Source organism: Salvelinus alpinus, chromosome 8, assembly GCF_045679555.1.
Source record: "Salvelinus alpinus chromosome 8, SLU_Salpinus.1, whole genome shotgun sequence".
Lineage (NCBI taxonomy): Eukaryota > Metazoa > Chordata > Actinopteri > Salmoniformes > Salmonidae > Salvelinus > Salvelinus alpinus.
The window spans coordinates 27,176,474-27,193,902 of NC_092093.1; the positions used below are offsets into that span (position 1 = coordinate 27,176,474).

The following is a 17,429-nucleotide window of genomic DNA, read 5'->3' on the forward strand; positions in this document are numbered from 1 at the left end:
TGTCACCGCTCTTACTAAAGACTACATACAGATTGGTCAGATAAAGTTTCCAGATCAGGCTTGAGAAGTTTTCGCCGATGCCCCTTGAATTGCTCTTTGCTTCAGCAGGGATATTGGCCCTTGACTTGTTGAAACACAATGCACAACAAATTCTATCTGTCTGCCTATTTGTCCTCTTATCATTTTGTTGAGAAAGAGTGATTTTCCTTTTGAATGCAATATGTATAATAACAATGATGTGTGAAAATGCTTGTCTTTATTACATTCCTCAGTACAGCTACAGGTGCACACTAAGGAAGGGCATCAAGTACAGTGTTAGTTAGTGCACCTCGAGCTCATGGAGATACAGGTGCCATCTCTCACTGTGTAGTAGGGCTTCTCAAGGGTAACTTACAGTATATCACAATGGTGTATTATACAATTATACTGGAGTGAAGTCTTTACATAGAAATGTATGTTCATATTTTCATGGTCAATTACATGTGACAATGCTCCTCTATTTACCATACCAAATGCGTGTTTAACCCCTGCAATTTACAAGCAAATTAAGGCATAACATTTTATAGTTAAAGTATATGTTTTGTTAACAGTATTTGCTTCCAAATGCTTGTCTCTTGAATGAAATATTGGTTTTGTTTTCAGTAGAATAAATACCAGGGTGTAGAACCTACCCATTTACACTGAAATAAACAGACATGGAAATATCAGAGATTACTACAATTATTTTGGGAAGGATAATCTTTTAAAGTTCTTGCTTGTAGGAACATACCCCTTTCATGGGTGCACAATTTCACTATAATCTACAGAGGGCGGTATGTGCCACTAAATCCATGTCCCATTCATCACACGCAGCTTAGTAGCCAGGCTAGGTAGTTAATCAGTAAGAGATGACGGTATATTTTTAAATCAAATAATAGTTTTGTCATACACAAGATCAAAGCAAAAAGTCACAGTAAAGATGACTAGGATGCAAATGTCATAGTAGCTAGTAATAATACATTAGGAAAAGGTGAAAATAATTGACAGCATTGTTTTTGCAGTAGGCAATCACACTATACAGAGTGATGAAGTCCATGGAGTTCATTCAACAGTGACGTCCGGCAAGTGGGTAAAAGGAAATCAAATCACTTTGAATAAACAGAGGATTGTTTTTGTCTTGTCCTATATTATCCCTCGCACATTGGAGGTTCCCGTGAGCACAGGGTAATTGAGGGAGTGCGATCAAGGCCTGCTATGTGTGCTTCACTTTTTCTCTCTTCTTTTTGTCATTGGTTCTATAGATATGTGTTTCTGCACCTGAACAGTTCTCCTTATGTGTTTAATTCCCATCTTTCTATGCCGGCTGGTTCTGTGTGTCTGTGCTCCAGACCTAACTTAGTACCGGAGCTCAGAAAGGCAGGTACAGTAGCTGTGCTGTGTGTAGCTCGGTGTGAGAAGTCAGTGGTGGTCCTCTCTGTCTTAGGCCAGGATCAGGCTGTTCCAGGGCTCGTTCTTGGAGCCCGAGGACCCACCGTGCCCCCCAGGGGACAGCTTGAGGGGCAGGGCCCCACCCTGGGCATTTATATATGCTGGGAGGCCCGAAACCTGGAGGGACAGGAAGACAGGTGGGCTAAGAGCTTTGTGTGTGTGTGTTTGTGTGTGTGTGTGTGTGTGTGTGTGTGAGAGAGAGAGTTCATTGACTAACCTGTGTGTGTGTGTTGTGGTGGTGTGAGTACAGGCTGAGTGCCTCTGGTTCTGTCTTTATCTGGCGAGGCTCCTCTGAGTTACAAGGGGCACTGGGAGTGCTGCTGGGGGTGTGGCCATCCATGCCTGGAGTCCCTACAACACAGAGACCAGGCTTACTTTACACACACACACAGACACTCACTCACTCACACAAACACACACACACATATTCACACACACACACAAACGGACCAGGTTTGGACTTGTTGAGGTTCTTGGGTTTGCGTTTGCGGGTCTGAATCCCCTCCTTCTTCATGGCTAGGGGACGAGGAACCCCATGTAGTTTCATGTAGAGACCACAGGCGTTGCAGACAGGCTCTCCCTCTGCGTTGCGTCTCCACAGTGTGGTGGTGGTGGTGTGGCAGTTAGTGCACAACAGACCCACTCTTCGAGACGCAGACTGAAACACACAGAGAGAGAGAGAGAGAGAGAGAAAGAAAGGGAGAGAGAAAGAAAGAGAGAGAGAGAAACAGCGAGAGAGCGAGATATAGAGATAGAGAGAGACAGAGAGAGAAACAGAGAGAAAGAGAGAGAGAAACAGAGAGACCGAGAGAGAGAGAAAGAAAGAGAGAGAGAGAGAGAGGGAGAGAGAAAGAGACAGACATAGAGAGAGAGACAGAGAGAGGGTGAATCAAATGAAATCCACCACATAAAATCAAATCAAATCAAATGTTATTTGTCACATGTACAGAATACAACAGGTGTAGTAGACCTTACAGTGAAATGCTTACTTACAAGCCCTTAACCAACAATGCAGTTTTAAGAAAATACGTGTTAAGTAAAAAATAGATAAGTAAATAAAGTAACAAATAATTAAAGAGCAGCAGTAAAATAACAATAGCGAGGCTATATACAGGGGGTATCAGTACAGAGTCAAGGTAATTGAGGTAACATGTACATGTAGAGTTAAAGTCGGAAGTTTGTAGGTTAGGTTGGAGTCATTAAAACTCGTTTTTCAACCACTCCACAAATTTCTTGTTAACAAACTATAGTTTTGGCAAGTCAGTTAGGACATCTACTTTGTGCATGACACAAGTCATTTTTCCAACAATTGTTTACAGACAGATTATTTAACTTATAACTCTCTGTATCACAATTCCAGTGCGTCAGAAGTTTACATACACTAAGTTGACGGAGCCTTTAAACAGCTTGGAAAATTCCAGAACATTATGTCATGGCTTTAGAAGCTTATGATAGGCTAATTGACATCACTTGAGTCAATTGGAGGTGTACCTGTGGATGTATTTCAAGGCCTACCTTCAAACTCACTGCCTCTTTGCTTGACATCATGGGAAAATCAAAAGAAATCAGCCAAGACCTCTGAAAAACTATGTAGACCTCCACAAGTCTGGTTTCTCCTTGGGAGCAATTTCCAAACACCTGAAGGTACCACGTCCATCTGTACAAACAATAGTACGCAAGTATAAACACCATGGGACCACGTAGCCGTCATACCGCTCAGGAAGGAGACGCGTTCTGTCTCCTAGAGATGAACGTATTTTGGTGCGAAATATGCTAATCAATCCCAGAACAACAGCAAAGGACCTTGTGAAGATGCTGGAGGAAACAGGTACAAAGTATCTATATCCACAGTAAAACGAGTCCGATATCGACATAATCTGAAAGGCCGCTCAGCAAGGAAGAAGCCCCTGCTCCAAAACCTCCATAAAAAGCCAGACTACGGTTTGCAACTGCACATGGGGACAAAGATTGTACTTTTTGGAGAAATGTCCTCTGGTCTGATGAAACAAAAATAGAACTGTTTGGCCATATTGACCATTGTTATGTTTGGAGGAAAAAGGGGGAGGCTTGCAAGCCGAAGAACACCATTCCAACCATGAAGCACGGGGGTGGCAGCATCATGTTGTGGGGGTGCTTTGCTGCAGGAGGGACTGGTGCACTTCACAAAATAGATGGCATCATGAGGGTGGAAAATGATGTGGATATATTGAAGCAACATCTCAGGACATCAGTCAGGAAGTTAAAGCTTGGTCGCAAATGGGTCTTCCAAATGGACAATGACCCCAAGCATACTTCCAAAGTTGTGGCAAAATGGCTTAAGGACAACAAAGTCAAGGTATTGGAGTGGCCATCACAAAGCCCTGACCATCCTATAGAAAATTTGTGGGCCGAACTGAAAAAGCGTGTGCGAGCAAGGAGGCCTATAAACCTGACTCAGTTACACCAGCTCTGTCAGGAGGAATGGGCCAAAGTTCACCCAACATATTGTGGGAAGCTTGTGGAAGGCTACCTGAAACATTTGACCCAAGTTAAACAATTTAAGGCAATGCTACCAAATACTAATTGAGTGTATGTAAACTTCTGACCCACTGGGAATGTGATGAAAGAAATAAAAGCTGAAATAAATAGTTCTCTGTACTATTATTCTGACATTTCACATTCTTAATATAAAGTGGTAATCCTAACTGACCTAAGAAAGGGAATTTTTACTAGGGTTAAATGTCAGGAATTGTGAAAAACTGAGTTTAAATGTATTTGGCTAAGGTGTATGTAAACTTCCGACTTCAGCTGTAGGTAGAGTTAAAGTAAGTATGCATAGATAATAAACAGAGAATAGCACCAATTTACAAAAAGTCTGTATTTACACACATACAGAATGAGAAAGAAGAGTGGGTGGGAGAGAGAAAGTGGAGTAGAAAGAATGGGAGAGAAGGAAAGAGAGAAATACAGAAAGCGAGACAATGCTACTGTCATGCTTTTTGTGTGTACTCTATGTTGAAGATGAACTCTTGTCTTGTCACCTACCAGCCGTCTTTGGGGTTTGATGAGGGGTCTGTTTATACCGTTCACCTTGTGGTAAAGTCCACAGGCGTTACACAGATAGTGGCCCGTACCATCCCGTCTCCACAGTGGGGTGGACATCGCCCCACAGTTCACACACTCACGCCCCTCAGCGAAGTCATCATACAGCTCTGTTGGAGGGAAGGAGACGAGTGAGTTGAGAGAGAGAGAGGTTTTGGAAAATAAATGCAAACACTGCTTACCTAAACATTACATAACAACCGAAAATCACAGAATAACATCAAACAGTTTATCCAGTCTTGAAAATCAACTCAGAGGATGCTAGTGTAGTGACAACTCCTGACCAGAAGACGGTGCTCTCTCCCTCCTGGTCATACTAACCATAGAGCTAGATAGAAGACTAATCGTTATATCTGTGCCCTTATAGCATCTGTGACAGCATGAACAGCGCCATTAAGGCTAAAACCCATAGAATCCTCATCCAGTTGACTACTTTGACTACTTTAAAATGGCGGAAGCATGGTGGAAGCCCTTAATGGTGCTCAACATGCTAAAACAGCCTTTTGGCCACTAGAGGCCTCTATCATTCTCTATGATACTAACACACTACTCCATAGAGGTCTGGAATTCTTCCTTATCTGACAGCTCCTCCCTTGATAAAGGGCTAGGCTGGAAATAGAGATGGAATAGAGCTTCATCTTATACAAATGGACAATCTCTATAGAGATACTATGACGTTTAATAAATACAATCTTCCCTCTCTCTCTCTCCCCTCCTCTCTCACACATACAGGGTATCTCCAGTCAGCACTTAACCACTCTGTCAGATGCAGTATCTAACTATATTGTGTATATACTTCATATAATCACACAACATTTGGCATTTGGAAAAACATGAATGTATGGGTCAATTGAAATTAAACAGTGTTTAAAACTATAGATGTATTATCTGATTCAGTGGGTTGTTTCTAAGGAATGTGTGTAGGCTGATATCTGGAGGTAGAGGCAGACTTCTTTCAAGGTTGACAACAAAGCAGAGCTACAGCAGTGCAGGGAAGGGCAACCTTGGGCCGGGTAGAAGCTAGCCGACACATGGCAGAAACACAAGACAATAGACAAAAGAACTGCTAAGGACAGATGTAGGATCTAAATTTGACCTATATTGTCACAGCAAAATAATCCTGCATCAACAGGATTTGAAAGTTTAGTCCATAATGCTGCTTGATTGGTGGTTAGGCTGTTAGCTGCCCAAAAGTAAGCTACATGAAAAGTGTCAGTGGTGGAAAAAGTACCCAATTGTCATACTTGAGTAAAAGTATAGAAAATGACTCAAGTAAAAGTGAAAGTCACCCAGTAAAATACTACTTGAGTAAAAGTCTAAAAGTACTTGGTTTTAAATATACCTAAGTATAAAAAGTAAAAGTACATGTATAAATAATTTCAAATTGCTTATATTAAGCAACCAGATGGCACAATTTTCGTACTTTTTTTTATTTATGGAGGCCAGGGGCACACTACAACGCGCAGACATAATTTACAAACGAAGCATTTGTGTTTAGTGAGTCCTCCAGATTAGAGGCAGTAGGGATGACCAGAGATGTTCTCTTGATTAATCAGTAGATTGGACCATTTTCCTGTCCTGCTAAGCATTCAAAATGTAATAAGTACTTTTGGGTGTCAGGGAAAATGTATGGAGTAAAAAGTATTCTATTTTCTTTAGGAATGTAGTGAAGTAAAAGTAAAAGTTGTCAAAAATATAAATAGTAAAGTATAGTACACACAAAAACTACTTAAGTAGTACTTTAAAGTATTTCTACTTAAGTACTTTACACCACTGAAAAGTGCAATACTGTTAATATAATATAGCCATGTGTTAGTGTGGGTTTTCAGTTAATTTATGTAAATCACGAAACTTCTGAGGTTCTGGAAGATTTTCAAAAAAAGAGTGATCAAATGAAGATCATATATGCACATCCATGTGTATAAATCTCCCAAAATGTCACAAAGTATCGTTATCTCTGTGGGTCTATTGTTGAGAAATGTCAGCACCAGCAGTCCGTGTTATAAGGTCAAGAGTCAAATATTTTTTAAAGTGTCTATTTCAATGTCCCATCTGAACACAATATAACCCTGTCCCATGAAGTCTTCATAATAACAGAATGTAGCATTTACATATTGCTGTTGGTTCTTTCAATTTTCTGAAGAGTTTATCAGTCTTAAGTCTATGAGAAAAACACCTTTCAATTGGAATGGAATCGGAATGGAATTCAATGGTAGTGAAAACCGTCTCCCTGGGGCAGAATCTTAACTTCAGATCCACAGATGTACCTCAAGCTTTTGGGTAAATCATGCATTGATGTCAATGAGCGTTGTGTGCGGATCTCAATTTGCAACACATAGTACGACCCCATGTGCTACTCTGCTTCCCCTGATGGGTCATATTGGCACCAAATTGTTTTTTACCACTATAGACAAGAAATGTGTATCCTGTATATCCCTCAAGAGTATAACTGAAGGGCTTACTATTATGTTTAGAATTTATGTGATTTTATCATTGTAAATTGCTGATGTGATTACATTCAAAACACAGAATAAAATCAAGCACAGGCCGCAATGATAGGCCTTTCACTCAAATACTGCAAGTTACACTAATAAGCATCTTTTCTGTGATAAAGTACATGAAAAACATCCAAATATCAGATTAAATCAGCTATATTAAATCCTTACACATAGATGTATAATATATTCCACAATGTAACGTGTAAGGATTTAAAATAGTTGCTCTAATCTGATATTGGGATGTTTTTCATGTATAATATATTCCAGAATGTAATGTGTAAGGATTTAAAATAGTTGATCTAATCTGATATTGGGATGTTTTTTATGTATAATATATTCCAGAATGTAATGTGTAAGGATTTAATATAGCTGATCTAATCTGATATTGGGATGTTTTTCATATATAATATATTCCAGAGTGTAATGTGTAAGGATTTAATATAGCTGATCTAATCTGATATTGGGATTTTTTTCATGTACTTTATCACAGGAAAATTGAGTCTTGGGGAGTTTTCCTCTCTCCCTCCCTCTCACTCAGTCCACCTCTGGAACAATAGCGACTTTCACTCTCTCTTCCACAGTAGAGCCCTGAAAAACTCAGTCTAAAGTAATGGGTTTGGATTGAAGTACAACAGCTCCCAGAGAGGTGAGAGGGTTGCATTAAATCGATGTGTTATCTGAAAAACGGAAGTATCTACACTGGAGAGCTCATAGGATAGCAGTGTGTTTTGATATAATCATGGTACCTTGCAATGTTATTGTTCCTGTGTTGAAATCTAAATCCAGGTTTGGTTTCTACTTCTATCCGTGGTTGGCTGTGTAGGAAAGATTGCCAATGGGAGTGATTGTAAAAATGTGGATTGGAACAAAGACATTATCTCAGCCATAGATCAGTGCACATGTGGACAGCTCCATAGAAAAAGAGATGGTCTTACTAGATCACATAAGGTCCAAAGCAAGAAACCCATCACAGACTAAGCAACATGTAATCAGACAAAGGTGATGATGACACAATCCAAACCAGTGCTTGTGGTCAAACTACCATCCTATTGTGATTAACTGTTGATTACTGTGTCCGGAGTTCACCAAAACTACATACTGAGGCAGATCCATGTCCCAGAGGTTCCTATTCAGAAGCAGATCCAGAATCAGCCAATTCATGTGCACCAACTGTAGACGGCATCAGCATTAGCCGTAGACTACCGGCTAAAGCCCTTTTGAGATGGAAGACATTTTCCAAATATACTGAACAAACATATACAGTGGGGAGAACAAGTATTTGATACACTGCCGATTTTGCAGATTTTCCTACTTACAAAGCATGTAGAGGTCTGTAATTTTTATCATAGGTACACTTCAACTGTGAGAGACAGAATCTAAAACAAAAATCCCGAAAATCACATTGTATGATTTTTAAGTAATTAATTAGCATTTTATTGCATGACATAAGTATTTGATACATCAGAAAAGCAGAACTTAATATTTGGTACAGAATCCTTTGTTTGCAATTACAGAGATCATACGTTTCCTGTAGTTCTTGACCAGGTTTGCACACACTGCAGCAGGGATTTTGGCCCACTCCTCCATACAGACCTTCTCCAGATCCTTCAGGTTTCGGGGCTGTCGCTGGGCAATACGGACTTTCAGCTCCCTCCAAAGATTTTCTATTGGGTTCAGGTCTGGAGACTGGCTAGGCCACTCCAGGACCTTGAGATACTTCTTACGGAGCCACTCCTTAGTTGCCCTGGCTGTGTGTTTCGGGTCGTTGTCATGCTGGAAGACCCAGCCACGACCCATCATCAATGCTCTTACTGAGGGAAGGAGGTTGTTGGCTAAGATCTCGCAATACATGGCCCCATCCATCCTCCCCTCAATACGGTGCAGTCGTCCTGTCCCCTTTGCAGAAAAGCATCCCCAAAGAATGATGTTTCCACCTCCATGCTTCACGGTTGGGATGGTGTTCTTGGGGTTGTACTCATCCTTCTTCTTCCTCCAAACACGGCGAGTGGAGTTTAGACCAAAAAGCTCTATTTTTGAATCATCAGACCACATGACCTTCTCCCATTCCTCCTCTGGATCATCCAGATGGTCATTGGCAAACTTCAGACGGGCCTGGACATGCGCCTGCTTGAGCAGGGGGACCTTGTGTGCGCTGCAGGATTTTAATCCATGACGGCGTAGTGTGTTACTAATGGTTTTCTTTGAGACTGTGGTCCCAGCTCTCTTCAGGTCATTGACCAGGTCCTGCCGTGTAGTTCTGGGCTGATCCCTCACCTTCCTCATGATCATTGATGCCCCACGAGGTGAGATCTTGCATGGAGCCCCAGACCGAGGGTGATTGACCATCATCTTGAACTTCTTCTATTTTCTTCTATTTTCTAATAATTGCACCAACAGTTGTTGCCTTCTCACCAAGCTGCTTGCCTATTGTCCTGTAGCCCATCCCAGCCTTGTGCAGGTCTACAATTTTATCCCTGATGTCCTTACACAGCTCTCTGGTCTTGGCCAATGTGGAGAGGTTGGAGTCTGTTTGATTGAGTGTGTGGACAGGTGTCTTTTATACAGGTAACGAGTTCAAACAGGTGCAGTTAATACAGGTAATGAGTGGAGAACAGGAGGGCTTCTTAAAGAAAAACTAACAGGTCTGTGAGAGCCGGAATTCTTACTGGTTGGTAGGTGATCAAATACTTATGTCATGCAATAAAATGCAAATGAATTACTTAAAAATCATACAATGTGATTTTCTGGATTTTTGTTTTAGATTCCGTCTCTCACAGTTGAAGTGTACCTATGATAAAAATTACAGACCTCTACATGCTTTGTAAGTAGGAAAACCTGCAAAATCGGCAGTGTATCAAATACTTGTTCTCCCCACTGTATATGCAAAATGCAACAATTTAAACGATTTTACTAAGTTAAAGTTACAGTTCATATAAGGTAATCAGTCAATTTAAATAAATTCATTAGACCCTAATCTATGGATTTCACATGACTGTGCAGGGGTGCAGCCATGGGTGGGCCTTGGAGGGCATAGCCCTCCCTCAGACGATCCCGAAGGTGAAGAAGCCGGATGTGGAGGTCCCGGGCTAGCGTGGTTACACGTGGTCTGCGGTTGTGAGGCCAGTTGGACGTACTGCCAAATGTTCTAAAACAATGTTGGAGGCAGCTTATGGTAGAGAAATGAACATGCAATTCTCTGGCAACAGCTCTGGTGGACATTCCTGCAGTCAGCATGCCAATTGCACGCTCCCTCAAAACTTGAGACATCTGTGGCATTGTGTTGTGTGACAAAACGGCACATTTTAAGTGGCCTTTTATTGTTCCCAGCACAAGGTGCACCTGTGTAATGATCATGCTGTTTAATCATCTTCTTGATATGCCACACCTGTCAGGTGGATGGATTATCTTGGCAAAAGAGAAATGCTAACAAACAGGGATGTAAACCAATTTGTGCACTCAGTTTTAGAGAAATAATATTTTGGTGCGTATGGAACATTTCTGGGATTTTTTATTTCAGCTCGTGAAACATGGGACCAACACTTTACATGTTGCGTTTATATTTTTGTTCAGTGTATAGTAATATTCTATAGATCTAACATTCAGTACACTCTTAGGAAAAAATGGGTTATTTGACTGTCCCCATAGGAGAACCCCTTAAAAAAAACTTTTTGGTTCCATGTAGAACCCTTTCCAGAGAGGGTTCTACATGGATCCTGAAAGGATTCAATATGGAAGCAAAAAGGTTTATTCTATTGGGACAGACAAAGAGCCCTTTTGGAAGAGTTTAGATCAGTAATGAATGTAGGTCTACGCTGTGTACTCCCACCACCAGACCAGTAAGCAGTGGTTTTTACCTGGACTTTATTTGACATGTAAATATTGCCTAGTTTCTGACACACATTGTAACCAGAGCGATTTCCATTCCAGTTGCAATGTGTGGAATTCAGTCTTATCATTCAGTGTGAACTAAAGTCCCCCAACCACCTGCAGCAATCATACTGAACTAGTCAGGAGGGAGAATCAACCTTCATTTTCTCTAGGATCACAATATCCCGATTAAAATAGGCTTATGAATATCTTATAACTAAATGTTAGTTTTGGGCAGTCAATGGTTGCAAATGGTTGTAAATAAACTGGCCTCAACTTGCACTCTAAATTAGAAATGGTAATGGTGGAATTTTTTTCTTCTGATATTTTATCTATAAGTTGAATCGTGTTTCATATTTGTTATTTGACCCTTTTTGATTCTCTCTGTGATGAACAGGAGGCGTTCTGTCCCATGTTTTTTCCGTGAGCTTCGCCTCTTGCTTCAGTTTTCATTTGTGATGATAGGGTTATATCCATTCTTAAATAGAATAATCTGCACCACAAGAGTGATACATAATTAAACCATTATTGTATTCCCAATAACATGAGACGTTAAGCTTTGTAGGCCTATATGCAGTTGTGTCATCGTGCGTAGCATGCGTTTTTAGATCATGAACATGAGACCAAACTAAAACTATTTGATATTTCTGATTGATGTACCATGAAAAATGTAGCAGACATCCATTCATCTTGTGGTCTGCTATTGAAATTCTTATCGGTTGAATTGCGATATCAGTTTAGGTAGAATTAAAAGTGTATTAGGTTTTCATTTTGAGTCGTTTGTGGCAGATGACTGAAATAAAATAAATGTATCCTAGGCTACTTTTTTTTTTAAATAGTCAAATTCATATACATTTAATTTTAACAAAGTGGTAGGCTAGATAGGGATCATAGTTTTGGAATGTATTCACTTATTATCCGAAGTGAATGACTTCTAAATTTGCAATCTGTAATTTATGTTGATAATAACTGGGTGGAATTAGCCTGCTTTGATTTATAATGTAATAACATTTCCCTTTGCTTCTTTTAAAATGTTACATTTGATTTATGTAGGCTATTTTAATCTGCCATCGACATAGGATGCAGAAATTCCTAATAGAACGAATGCGTCTGTGAATGATAAATAAGCTATCGGACAGAAGGGAGTAAATAAATAACAATTATTGTGAGAAACGCAGGGATTGTCAAAATAAGATTTTAATTCCCTGAATGTTTGTAGTTCTACAAATGTGGATTTTTTAAAGGTCCAATGCAGCCGTTTTTATCTCAATATCAAATAATTTCTGGGTAACAATGAAGTACCTTACTGTGATTGTTTTCAATTAAAATGGTTTAAAAAATAAGCTTCTTAGCGAAGAACAATTTCTCAAGCAAGAATTTTGCGAGGACTGTCTGGGTGGGAGTGGTCTGAGTGGGGAGGGGAAAACAGAAAATGTGCTGTTATTGGCAGAGATGTTAGGAAATCTCTTTCTTATTGGTCTATTAACTAATTTACCACATGGTGATATCACCACGGAAGGCCAAACTTCCACCAAAACAGTCTGAAATGTCAGGCTCTTTTCAAACAGCTCTTATAATAACAGGGAATTTCACAGTATTATTTAAATCTCATAGTGTGGAAATATATATAAAACACTTTATCATTTATTAATGGTAAAGTCTCATACTATTGCCTATATCCTACAATTAACAGGAATAAAACATATTTTCTTCAACAAAAAATCCATAAAATGCAATGTCTTGGGCTGGCTATGCAGTTAGATTTTTGTCCAATGCATGCCCCAATGTGCAATATTGTCAAGCACTAGGCCTATCTCTATCTACCCCATTGGCCTATTAGTATTCTTTAATATCAAAAATGACAAACGATAACAAATGATAGAAATTTCGTAGGATATGCTACTCATACGATATAACTCTCCCAACGTGTTCAAGCAATGCATTGACTCTGTTTATTTCAAACCATTGATTAAAGTTATCATGACTCAGGCTGTAATGAGACCTATACAAGTGTTTCGGTGATATAGGGTTGTATTATTTGTATGGCTTTCATTTGATGGAAACCATGTTAAATGAATAACATTATGTCCGGAAGACTTGGAAATATATACATGTTCAAAGTTGGATACACATGTGGAGATATATAGCCTATATTGTTACGCGCAGTTTAACGAACGGCTGTTCAGTGTTGACCTTTGGATAGGCCTAATAACCTACTGAATCAAGTATGACGTTTACCAATAGCTTTAATTCTAGTAATGAAACAACTGAAATATAGGCCTACTCTTGGCAATGTCTTAATCTGAATTTGAAAGCAATTTTTTTAGCAAAACATTTGTTGATAATGGAAAACCTGACATGAAAATGTTAATGGTGGATATTTCTGACCATGTTTTCACCTGTCTTACCTAGGTTGGGGTGCCGTGTCTGGCCCCCGGACTGCAGGCTATGCAGGACGGAGCTGTCGAATGGAGACGTGGCCCACGTCCCGCCCATGTTTGGGTTCATATAGGCCGGGTACGGACTGTGGTATGACCCGCCGAGGCTTCGCGTCCCGTAATGATCCCTCCCGTTGGTGGAGATGTTGAGCGGACTAGTAAACGTGTTCGTCTCCCGAGCTACGGCGACCCCGGATGAGAGAGGTGGGCTGGTGGAGAAGGAGAACCGCGGGGAAACCGAATGGTGGTGCGCATTGCTGGTGTTGTAGGAGGGAACCGACTCGGAACCCGGCTGCGCCCAGGCCGAGTGGCCTGACACAGGGTTGCTCTGCTGCGAGGACCCGTGTGTCTGGAGGTAAGGCAGCGTGGGGATCATGGGGGTGACCCGGGTCGTGGGCACGTACACCGGTGAGGTTGTGGGGGAGGCATTGTGGAGGAAACTGGGCTCGTACGTCGAGGGTCCGTGGTTGGTTGTCATGGTTATGCCCTGGTACATATCTGCTCCTCTGGGGTGACCATCAGCGTTGATAGTTGGTTATGATAGCAGCTGTGTCCACAGGCTCCTCGCTAACGTGTGAATGATTGCTGGTAATCCAACAGAACTTCTCTCCAACTTCTTCTTTAAACGGACTCTTGTCATGTAGTCAAACATAGGCTACCATTTCAAATAGTTTATTTTCTTCTTCGCCGAATGGACTATAGCCTAGTGTAGGCTACAATACAAGAATAACCATCTCTCCAGAGAGGAGAGGAGTGGGAAGCCGAGGCACAGTAATGGGCAATATTCCTGCTCTCATGTTATCATCTCTCTCTCGCGCTCTCTCTCTCTAACGTTACCTTTCTCTCTCTCTCGACCCACCCTTCACCGTGACTACTGAAGCCAACTCTACCCCAGCTTTAGTTTGAATTGTTTCCTGAAGAAGATCATACGATTAAAGAGATTGTCTTTGTAAATACCAGAAGATCAACGGCATATTTCTCAGATGAGATTAAATATGTAATCCAAAACAATAAAATACAAGTAGGCCTACAATGTAACATACGTAGGCCTATAATTTTTTGTGAAGCAACTGAGAAATAATATATTTTTTTAGATATTCCATCTATTTATTTCCCCCTTTAGCAAAGTCAATGTTGCAGTTCATGTATGATCATTTTTGCTCAGACTATCACATTCAGTTTTTCATTGATTGCCACAATTTGTCAAATTATGGAACAAATAACACATCGAATGATGTAAACATTTTATGAAAAAAGGTTTTCTTTTGTGAACGTTTTGTTCGTGCCTATTACAAATCAACTCGTTGCGCGTGATTGTATTTGTATGACTCTCACATTTCAAAATGGTTTATGACATTTACCACCCAAGAAAGTAAAAAGTAAAATATGTGATATAAATACATGATGTTCTTTAATTTGATTGAATGAGGCTGGACATTCAATAATATGTTTCAATTGCTGAACGATGAAGACCTTTACGATGAAGACCTTTATTATTGTAAATTGTGGTGTTAGCCAGTCAATAATAATAATTATAACAACAACAACACTAGGGCTTAATAATAGCAATACAATAAAAAACACAAATAAAACAAAACAATTAGTCATAATAATAACACAAATAATAATCCATCAATAAAATAGCATAAACATAACGTTAAATATAATGCCATTTTTTTTTGACCTGACGAATGTTTCTACCATTGTTAGAGATGATGGAGACTGAGTGCTGGGTCGGTTGGTAACCTATACAGTCACGGACCGGCGATGGTCGACGCCAGACAAGTCTTTAGTCCTCCTCGTCGGATGTGTCGAGCGTTGTTGTTCTCTCGTAGACAGATTTATACCTGTCATCAACACTTGTGAATGTAAACACACGAGGCCACTTCATTGTCCCGCTCTTCCCCCTGACAGTCAAACTTTGAATTATGTGGTTCAACGCACTATGCGTGCTGCCAAGTCAATGCCTGCACTTGTGTGTGTGCGTGTGTGTAGCTCAGGAGCAACGTCTTGTCGGTTAAGTCAGTCTAATTTCTGTCAAATTTCGTTTCATATTTGGTTATACATGTACATTCATTAGTTCAAAGTATTTCTTAAACGAATATAAATTGACGTTCACAAAAAAACAGATCAATATTATGGCTGTGTGTTAACTAAATGTAAATTAATTAATAATGAGCAATGCAAAATAAACGTAATGTAATAATAGGGATTGATAGCTAAAAGGCCTGTTGGAGTGTGTGTCTCTCTCTCTCTCTCTCTCTCTCTCTGTGTGTGTGTGTGTGTGTGTGTGTGTGTGTGTGTGTGTGTGTGTGTGTGTGTGTGTGTGTGTGTGTGTGTGTGTGTGTGTGTGTGTGTGTGTGTGCATACAGTTAGAACATAGCCTATGCGTTGGTGTGTGTATGTGTGTGTATGTGTGTGATATGCATATGCTCGAATACTCCAGTTTCAGTCTTTCAATGTCACTATAACATAAACTGTGATAAGGTGGCAATGTGTAGTGGGAGTCGCATGACTTCAGTGTGTGTATGTATGACTTCAGTGTGTGTATGTATGACTTCAGTGTGTGTATGTATGACTTCAGTGTGTGTATGTATGACTTCAGTGTGTGTATGTATGACTTCAGTGTGTGTATGTATGACTTCAGTGTGTATGCATGACTTCAGTGTGTGTATGTATGACTTCAGAAAGTATTCACCCCTTGACTTTTTCCACATTTTGTTGTGTTACAGCCTGAATTTAAAATGGATTAAATTGACATTTTGTGTCACTTGCCTACACACAATACCCCATAATGTCAAAGTGGAATTGTGAAAAGTTGAAATGTTTTGAGTCAATAAGTATTCAACCCCTTTGCTTTGGCAAGCCTACATAAGTTCAGGAGTAAAAATGTGCTTAAAACCTCTACAGGATCGATGTCCCCCCCCGGACGGTTGAGCTAACGTGTGCTAATGTGATTAGCATGACGTTGCAATAAGTTGCATGACTCACTCTGTGTGTGGTAATAGTGGTTAACATGATTTTTGAATGACTACCTAATATTTGTACCCCACACATACAATTATCTGTAAGGTCCCTCAGTCAAGCAGTGAATTTTAAACACATATTCAATCAGCCTCGCAGAGAAGGACACCTATTGGTAGATGGGTAAAAAACAAAACACAAAAGAATAATGTGCAGATATTGTACAATCTAGGTGTGCAAATCGCTTAGAGGCTTACCCAGAAAGACTCACAGCTGTAATCGATGCCAATGGTGAGATATTTCTGTATTTCATTTTCAATACATTTTAAACATTTATTAAAATATGTTTTCACTTTGTCATTATGGGGTATTGTGCATAAATGAGTGAGCACATTTTTGTTCTTCTACCCATTTTGAATTCAGGCTGTAACACAACTAAATGTGGAATAAGTCAAGGGGTATGAATACTCTGACGGTACTGTATGTGTGTGTGTGTGTGTGCATGCATGTGCTTGCGTGTGTGTTACTCTGGTCCTGTCTATTGTGCCATCAGGCCTTGTGGCCAAACAGGATGCTCTTGGCCGTCGTTGTGGCTACAGTGAGAGGTGACCAGTCTTTGTGGATCAGCGAAAATAACAAGACACCACCCTCTGTATCTCACAGGGCTTCCTACGCCTCTCCCCAGGGGCCCTCTCTCCAGGGGCCCTGTTCACCCGTACGCCTGGTTCTGGTGAGGGCTGACTTCGTCCTGCCTGCCTGGCCTGCTGCCTGAGCACACTCAAAACAATGTAGGGTTTGTTTGGTTGACCCAACTGCTGGCTTGCAGGCCTTGGGTCACTTAGTTGGGTTGTTTTCTTTAAAAACTGCTGGGTTATTGATGCTGGGTGCTGGGGTTATTGGTGATGGGTTATTGAAATATGACCCAGCAGGTCTGATCAGAAGACTGGAGGCATAGTTTAGTATGCACGTGGCTTTTAGGTAGTTATTTCTAGCCACCGATTAGAGTAAATGTCATTCCTGTTCATCTGTTCTGTTGTATAGTTTTCATATGTTAAGGTTGAACATTTACATTTTTGTAGCTTCAATGAGGTTTCTAGAACTGTATAAGTTCCCC

The 17,429-nt window shown here is 40.4% G+C and overlaps 1 protein-coding gene across 1 annotated transcript; it reads right to left on the bottom strand.

The window, feature by feature from the left end:
• Positions 1–239: 239 nt before the first annotated feature.
• gata4 (GATA binding protein 4) lies at positions 240–14,146 on the bottom strand. The gene is made up of 5 exons (XM_071413197.1): positions 13,322–14,146; positions 4,492–4,658; positions 1,918–2,125; positions 1,685–1,818; positions 240–1,584 (listed from the first exon to the last, which is right to left on the bottom strand). The coding sequence occupies exons 1-5, from the start codon at positions 13,845–13,847 to the stop codon at positions 1,459–1,461; spliced, it is 1,161 nt and encodes a 386-aa protein (XP_071269298.1). The 5' UTR covers positions 13,848–14,146; the 3' UTR covers positions 240–1,458.
• Between the last annotated feature and the right edge of the window lie 3,283 nt (positions 14,147–17,429).